The 8,818-nt window shown below is 48.9% G+C and overlaps 1 protein-coding gene across 1 annotated transcript in view; it reads right to left on the reverse strand.

The window, feature by feature from the left end:
* The window catches only part of ATXN7 (ataxin 7), a 115,393-nt gene extending 107,907 nt beyond the window's left edge, over positions 1-7,486 (reverse strand). Inside the window, exons 1-2 of the mRNA XM_036738281.1 lie at positions 7,135-7,486; positions 6,896-6,964 (exon numbers count right to left, since the gene is read on the reverse strand). Coding sequence (XP_036594176.1) covers positions 6,896-6,964; positions 7,135-7,483 — 418 coding nt within the window. The 5' untranslated portion in view covers positions 7,484-7,486. The remainder of the gene's footprint in view (positions 1-6,895; positions 6,965-7,134) is intronic.
* Positions 7,487-8,818: the final 1,332 nt, after the last annotated feature.

The following is an 8,818-nucleotide window of genomic DNA, read 5'->3' on the forward strand; positions in this document are numbered from 1 at the left end:
TTTATAATAAAAGGAAAAAATACTTCATCTACTTTTGAATTATGAGTAGCTAAAATCATCCTTTTCTTTCCTCTTCTGCTCATTTACAGTAATCCCTGCTGTACAGGATGAATAAAAATGGAACCCTCTGCCTTGCTTCCCTAAGTACTGAGTACGGAGACTCCAACTGTTAAAATCGGCTAAATTCAAAACCTGATTTTTTGCATAAAACTTCAACCAAAAAATACCCCAATAATCAGACTGGCTACATTTAGTTTTGAAATACTGCTGTAAATTTTGAATATCAACGTGATTAGAGGTAGTTCAGTGTTAAAATGCTATTTAAGTAGAGAAATTCCCCCTCTCCTTTTCTTTTTAAAAATACTTTCCAAATTCTATAAATCCTGAATGATTTTGTCTGCCACCTGCTGACAAGCTGGCTTCCATTGATTCTTTTTTTTTTCTTTTAACCAATTACTTTCTGTGCACCCTGCTGCCCCTAGCTTCTCTGGAGTTCGGAGGGCAGGGGGCCAAGGGTATGGGATACTTCCTAAGTCTGATGTCTTTAACATGTTTGGATAATTTTGATGAACTGGTTTTCTTTTTCCTTCTTTATATTTTGTGTAGAGGTTGGCTTTTGTGGGAAAGGAAAAATATGTTAGGAAATAAAGGTAGATATTGAAATAGACATGTCAATAAAAATTATTTTTGAAAGCACATATTGGTTAACCGCTCCTCCAATCCAGTAGAAAAAGCACCGGCTTTGGGGGTTAAAAAAACAACACCCCCCCCCCCAAAAAGTAGATCTAAACCTTAGTTTCGCCACTTACTACCTGTGAGATTTTGGGCAATGACAATCTCTTTGGGACTCAGTTTCCTCATCTGTAAGATAAAAGATGACCTCTGAAGTTCCTTCCATCTCTAAATCTATGATCATGTTATGACACATTTGAAAAGGTTGCAAGCACAGCTCAGAACAAAAAGAGGCTGCAAATATCTCTACTTTTAAAATTCTTTTTTTTTTTAATTCCTCAGGTACTATTTCCAGGATGGGGTTGGCAAACTGAAAACACCAGGAATAAATGACAAGACCCCCCCCCTCCCCATACTCTGAGGATTGTGCTGGGACATGGGAGAGGGTAAGGAATCTAATTATGTGGGTGTGAACACCCAAAGGCAGGGGCAACATGTCGTACTCAATCAGGGCAGTGCTCACCAGGGCAGCGCCCAGGACTGAGAACAAGTGCTTCTGTGCCCTCCTGGGAAGGGATCCACAAGATCTTCCTCCTACTGCAAGGCTCTACAGGCCCTCTCAATTCATTCACCAGGACACACATTCAGTCGTAAGAATAAAAGAGAGCCCACTGAGACATGGGTAGGAGGGCATGCCCTTCTTCAAAACTTCTTAAGGCAAAAGACTGAAAGACTACAAACACAAACCCATTCATAACTTCTTCTTATTATTATTAAGTGTAAGGGGTACTCAAAGTAATGGTAATTTTCATAGTTCCAGAAGAAGGCTTTACCTTAGACCAGTGACCGAATGACAAAAGACATACTCTGGAGAGCAGAGGATTCTATTCCTAGGACCACAGTGGGAGCAGGATGGGAGAGACTGATGGGCTGGTTGGTTTGCCCAATCCAAAAGCCAATGCTAAAGATGTATCATTCTCCACAGGCTTTCTTCATTAAAAAAAGGAATAAATTCTAATATTTAAGAATGATGCGGATGGAAAAAAAATAAGAGGTAATCAATGATTTTTTAAGCAATTAATGAAATCTTTGTGCCCTCTCGGAATGCCCGAGACTCCCTGATGGGCAAGTAGGCACAGAGAGTGGGTAAAATACAGTCGATGACAGAGACCTGCCCACTCACATAAACAGCAATAATTACTGACTGTCTAGGGCTTGGGCTGCAATGTACATGAGCACCTGAGATAAAAGCAGCTAACTCAATACCCTCCTCAAAGAAATAAGCTTGTTTAAAAAAATGTAAGCCAACCAGTTTATCTTTAAAAACAAAACACATGGAGGGTGGGGGGAGTCAGAGACAGGAAGAAAGGAAGGGGAAGGAGGGAGGAAGAGAGGAACCCTCAGTCAGGACAACCCGGGTTCAGTCGGTCAAGCACTTATTAAGCACCTAACTACGTCCCAGGCACTGTGGATAATGAGAAAGGTGAAAGAGTCCCTGTTCAGGAGGAGCAGTCTAGTGAGGGAGGCTCTTTGCACCAGGGAGCTTGCCATAGTCCTGAACAGGTCTGCTTTAAAGACTATATGGATGGCAGCGACAGGTGCTAGGAGCACAAGAACAGAGCAGGCAAGGCCTGGGGCCTTCCAGGAGCTGACCTCCCATCCCACGGCAGACCCATTCTACCCCGTCCTGGACACACATTCAGCCGTAAGAATAAAAGAGAGCCCACTGAGGCATGGGTGGGAGGGCACGCCTTCTTCAAAACTTCTTAAGGCAAAAGACTTATTAAAAGACTACAAACACAAACCCATCCTGCTCTGTCCAGCCCCATCCTGCCATGCTCTTTCTCGAGGTTGGTGACTGACCTACAGACTCCCTGGTTTTTAGCATTAACTTACTGCCCAGAGTGTTCCACTAAGGGGCACTTATGTTTTGCCCTTGGCTTGATTCTGTCCCTATTAATTTGTGACAAGCAAATGAATGTGAATGTCACACTTGGTTACCACCTTTCTGCCTCAATCCCAGAGGAAAGCCCATGCTCAGGAGGCCAAGCCAAAACAGCACTAAGCCTGGAGAGGCAAAGGGAAGCCCCCAACGTTTGAAAAGGGCCTCCAGCTCCAGGCTGTGGTCTTAACTGGCTTCAAGGTGGGATCTATCCCTGGAGATGGTTACAATAAGATGAAAAAGAGCTGGGAATTCAAACCATTCCCCCTCCAGCAGGCCAACTCAACCTTTCCAGTCTTCTTTCCAAAACAGAGAAACCAGTTAAAACAGTAGACATCCCAATCATAGGAAAAGTTTAAAAGTAACTGTTAAGCCAATGGAGTCATTCATCCCTTTCATTTTGAGAGAACTGTGCAGACTCAATGACAGATAAGAGTATCCTAAACAACTCACAAAGAACATTGAGGCAAGGTGGCCTGAGAAGTTACTGGACTCAAGGCCTCACGAGACCCGCCAATAAACAGTCGCATGACTTTGCTTAGGAAGAACCAAACTGGAATTGGTGAAACTGGGTTCAGATCCTGGCCCTCTTCCTCCTCTACCTGGTTAATCTCAGCCAAATGATTTAACCTCTGAGCCCTCTTTTTTTCTTATCTGTAAAGGGGCTGGACTAGTCAAGAGAGCCTGTAACACTTTCCAGTGAGGCCAAGAGAACAGGATTAAAATGTAATTGGGAAATATTTAGCAAACCAAATAAAAATACAATAGAACATAGATAATGCTAATATGTGGTTTTCTAAATCAACATGCAGTCTAGAGGGTTCCTGGTGAGTTTATGGGACTCAATCATCTCCAAGGTCCCTTCCCTGTAAAGCGAAGGCTCCTAAGTCACTTCTCTGGGAGCTTCCTCAAATGCACAATGAGTGAGTCGGATTATGTCTAAGCTTCCTTCTGGCTCTAATATTCTAGGATTAACATTCTTCCTATTTACTGCATATAAAGAAAATTTGGGTAAAATTCAATATTTTATGAATTATCCTAGTTTTTTAAAAAGGCTCAAGACAAAATAGCTAGCTTTTCTTTACAACTTACTCATTTAAAAACATAAAAATGTTATTACAACAATTTCTACAGAAATAATTACTGCCATCATATACTATTAAAAATTATAGTACAAAATAAAGGCTAGGTGAAAAGAATTTGAACAAGGCAGGAGGAGGAACAGAATGACGTCCCCCCCAAACCCAACTGATTACTACTATCTACGTGAAGGTTGGGGGAGGGGGATACAGGTGGGAGCAGAGACAAGGGTTAATGTGAATTAACAAAACAGAACTTTGATACTGTTGGAAGCGAAGTTTTAACTTCCTTCCCTGGCAAAATTCTTGGTGGACCCAATGGGGATCATCTCCTGCCTTCTGTTTATATATTGTCTCTGAGAATATGACATTTAGCCATTTTTAATGATCTGGTACCTTCTCCTTCCTTCCTATCCAGATACACAAAATCCCAGGTCAAAGTCTGCCCCTTCTATGAAACCTTACCTGACTTGTCTACCTGCTATATATAATACCTCTCCTGATCCCCCTTAATGTTGGTGCCTTCCCTTTGCTGACTTCTCCCCAATATCACTTCTACTTGGTTTGTTTGTACCTAGTTTTCCTGTTGTCTCCCTCACGAGACTGTGAGCTCCTTGGGAGCAGAGATTTTTCTCCCCCTTTCTTTTCACTTCCAGGGCTTCACATGATGTCTGTTTCATAATAGGTGCTTAATAAATGTTTGTTGACTTATCTGTCTTGCATTTTTTCTGGACTTCCACAATCTATGCCACTCAACTGAGCACCAGCCTTTCACTGCTAAGTCTCTTTCCAACCAGATTACAAACTCCTTGACAGCACAGTGTTATATGAGTCTTTATCCCTACAAGCAGCTAACACAGAGGTTAGCAATAGGAGAGGATGCCCTATGGATACCTAATGACTGACTCTGATACAGGCCTGAAAATTAAAAAAAAAAAAAAAGGAAAAGTCTGTTGTCAGGGAATGGAGTGTTCTACTTAATCCAATATTCTTCTTAACCGAGTTAAGGTATACATGTCATAGGATTATCAGTTTTCAAAGAACTAAAATGCACTCAACAAAGCTAACCTGAACCTCAATGATCTCTGACGATTCAGAACATGGATTCGGCCTCTTTCTGAGCACCTCATTATTGCTAACATGAGTTAGCCTTGAACTGGCAAATTGCAGAAGACCCAATAATAGAGTATTGGGGATGACAGGAAGCCTAATAGGGCTTACTCTATTCAGTTCTAGAAAAGACAGAGTCAATTCTCAGTGCTCTATTAATGGAGAATAAAATTTAAAAAAAAGATAATTCAAAATTCATTAATATTTGGCTTGGAATACAGACATACATCCATGTAGGTGGGAGCATGCACAATCAGCTATGCCTCATAAAAGGCGGTATAAAACCTTAGGCCTTCAGTTAATTTACAGTGAAATAGCTACAGATAATTTATAGGGGAATGCTTTTCAATTCAATTCAAAAAGCATTTATTGAGTACCTACTATATACCAGCTCCTGGGCATGGTATACAGTAGGATACATACAAAGTAGGGATCCATAAACCAGCTTCTGAAAAAAACGCAAGGAACAAGATCCAGAACACAGGAATCAAAAACAAGGTATTAAAAAGGAGTCCTTCCACTCAGATCTCAAAGCAACCCTAGCACATAACTCTATAAAGATATATTACCAATGATCTGCACACAGGGTTCTGTAAGATTAAAAACCCTTCCTAAGAATGCATACACACAGCCAGGACAAGTCCTCTACTTCAGTACTAGTTTCCTAAACATCTACCCATTTTCAAGGATCTCCAGGGAATATTCACCACAAGATTGGAATATTTTTAACGCTGAGGCAGGCTGCCAATTCAGCACCAAAACCGGACTAACAACTGATTTTTCCTATTGCAACATCTCTGACAAGGGCTGGGCTTCCTCATCTCTTTTCTAACAGCAATTCTCATTTCAAAATCAATTTATTTGTTCTGTGATACACTCCAATCGGAAAATCTCTATTGCCACTGGTAGTACTCGGTTACTGTGTGCCAAGAAACTCCACAAGTGGCCAATGGAAAGGCCCAACCAGCAGCACAAATAAAAGCTCAAGGCAGTGGTGACAACAGGCCTTTAAAAATGGCATACATTCATTGTGGTGCTTCATGTCCCTAGGCATGGGGCTCTAGGACCTGAGGTGAAAAAGGAAAAAAAAAATAAAAATAATTTTATAAAACTCAAGGCATACATACAGCCAAAAGAACTGGCTCCAGGGTGAGAAATTGTAAAGTATCTTCTGTGGAATTGTGCTGGGAAAAAAAAAAAAAACAACACAGTTTGGGGACTCAACCCTCCTGGGCATCTTTCTTCATCATCATCAACCCTAAGCTCAAAGTCAGCCTGCTTAGGAGGGGGGCTTACTCTGGAGTCCCCACTCCACTGGACACTGACTATCCCAGCGGACTTCAATCAGAGAGAGCCTTCAACTTGACCCCTGAGTCGTTTGGATTCATAGCACCTGCTCAACTAAAGATTCATTCTGACCAAAAACAGACCACCAAAAACTAGCAAATTGCTAAAATAGGTTCAGGCCTAATTATTGGCACTAAAAATAGATTTTGGTAATGCAGTAACGACAAATGCTACCCAAACTTGTGCAAATAAATCCAACAAGTTTCAATTCTGATTTTTTACTTTCACCAACTTTGTTTAGAAACTATTTCTAAAAAAAGACTGCACTGAGACCAACTTGCGTCTGGCTAATCAGGAGGTCTAGGTGTGACGTTTGGTGATGGTCCTGCCCCAACCAGACTTGTGTAAATGCCTGACACCCCCCCGAAAAAGAGCTCTTCCTTCGGAGAGCCTGGGCTGCTTAAATGTGCCCGGCTCCTCAGCGCCATCCTAAAAATGCAGGGAGACATCAAGTTTCCCGAGCGGACAGTTCTCAAGGGCTAATTATCCTCTTTACCGCGGCGGGTAGGAGGATGCTCTCCAAGTTGGAGGAAGTACCTTTGAAACAAGAGTTTTAAATCGCCCTGGCTCCGCCCCCTCCCCCCCCCCCGCCCTAACACCCCCCCCCATCCTTTCCAAGATCCCCAATCAGGACCTCGGCTGGGGGGAAGGAGACTGGGGGGGCCCCGGGCTCGTCGGCCAGGTGAACCAGGTGAAGTTCTGCCCCTTAACTCGTCCCAAGCAGTCCAGGCTGGGAAGAACTCACCTTCTCGGCACAGCCGCATTACTTCGCGATTTTTCCCAAACTCCTTCAAACTTTCCTCCAATTCAGACCCTAGGAGAGAGAAAAACAGAGCGCCCAAAGCGGCGGGTCAGCGGAGGGGCGCGAGCGGCGAGCCGGTGCCCAGCCCGGGGCAGGGTAGGGACCACCCTCCCCCGGGGGCAGGGGCCGGGCCCGGCTCGGAGGACGGAAGGCAGGAGGGTGGGGGAGGAGGGGATCCTCACCGTCCTTCCCAGGAAGTTTCGCAGCTTCTACCCAGTGGTTCCACGGCTGTCCGACCATCGCCTCTGGACTGGGCAGAGACCTGCGCTCCCCGACGGTCGCCATTGTGGCTGCGGAGGTGGAGGCGCCGCTGCCGCAGCTCGCGCCGCCGCCTCCGCTCTCTGCCAGCCGGAGCCGCGGCTGCTGCTGCTGCGGCGGCTGCTGCTGCTGGAGGGGCGGCCGCGGCTGGGGCGGCTGCTGCTGCTGCTGCTGCTGTTGGTGCTGCTGCCTGGCGGCCGCCGCTGCTCCTCCCGCCGCCGCCGCCGCTCTGCGCGGCTCCCCTCTGACGTCATCCGCGGCCCTCTCCGACATTCTTTCCGCTGCTACAATGTAACAAAAAAAGGGGGAAAGAGTCGCGGGGCTTCTTAAGGAGGCGCTGCCGAGTTGGGGCGGCGTGCGCGGCCCGGGGCCAGGTGGGGCGCGCTGACAGCTGCCCCGAGGGCCGCTCGCCCGCCCCCTCTCGAGCCCCCGGGGCGGCGGCTGCACCGAGGCGCGGGGGAGCGAGCGGGGCACAAAGTCCGGGAAAGGCGGCCCTCCCCCGCTCCCGCGCCTCGCCGCCCCCGCCCCCGCCCCCGCCAGGCGTTTGCTTTCAGTTTCGGATCAACCTGCCCGAGAAGGGCCGCCAGGGCCGGGCCGCCCGCCTCTGTGGCCGGGCCCGCGCTCCGCGGCCGGCCGGGCTCGGATGCCTCCCACCGGCCCCCCGTCCGCGCCGGCCCCGACCCCGCGGCCCGTCTCCCTGCCCGTTCCCTCTCCCCCCAGGCTCGCCTGGCGGCCGCTGCGCTCATCCCCGGGCTGGGCCCCGGGCCCTGGCTTCCGTCGGTCCGGTGGGCCGGCCGGCCGGCGCCGCTCGCCCGCCCGCTGCCGGCTCCCTTAAGCAGAGGCACCTCCCGCCGCCGCCGCCGCCGCCGCCGCCACCGCCTCCTCCTCCCCTCCCCTCCCCGCCCCGCTCCGCTCCGCTCGGGCGAAGTTTGCACGTCAAGCCCCCGGAGTAGAGGGTGAGGTAGGGAAGCCAGGCGCGGCGGGGCCATCCCTCCGCCCCCGCCTGTCCGCCGGCCGTCAGCGGGCTCACCCCCGCGCGTGCCGCTCCGGGCCCTTTAAACCCGGCCTGTCCCGGGGGGGTGGGGGTGGGGGGGAGGAAGCCCCGGCGGCCGGGGATCGCTCTCTGGCCGCCCAGAGCGGCCGTCTGGGCGAGCCGAGCCGAGCCCGGCCAGCGGGCGTCCCAGCTGTCAAAAGCGTGAATGGGGAAACCCCGACAACTCACTCGGGGCGCCGGGAGTTACCGCCGGAGGGGGGCAAGGAATGCGAAAATTCAAACGCGAGTTCTTGATACATGCCTGCGCGTCGGCTGGTCACATGCGAGCAAGCGAAACGTTAGATTGTGTCTTTGTATGTGCACAGGCACCGGGGGAGAAGCGCCGAGCCGAGGGGACAGAACGGCGCTTAACCCCTTCCAGGCCTGGGGCACCTAGGCCCGCAGAGCCGACCTGGCTCCCCGCACCGCCCCCCTCCCCGGGACCCGAGTGGGAATGATCAGCGGGTCTGGACAGTGACTACAGAGAAGGGAAGGCTCGAATCAGAAGCGCTCTTAGCGGTGGGCTCTGGCTTTTCTTCCTTCTTCAAGGACCGAAAAGCCCTGGGAAAGACTTC

The sequence above is a fragment of the Trichosurus vulpecula genome, chromosome 9 (assembly GCF_011100635.1).
Source record: "Trichosurus vulpecula isolate mTriVul1 chromosome 9, mTriVul1.pri, whole genome shotgun sequence".
Taxonomy (NCBI): domain Eukaryota; kingdom Metazoa; phylum Chordata; class Mammalia; order Diprotodontia; family Phalangeridae; genus Trichosurus; species Trichosurus vulpecula.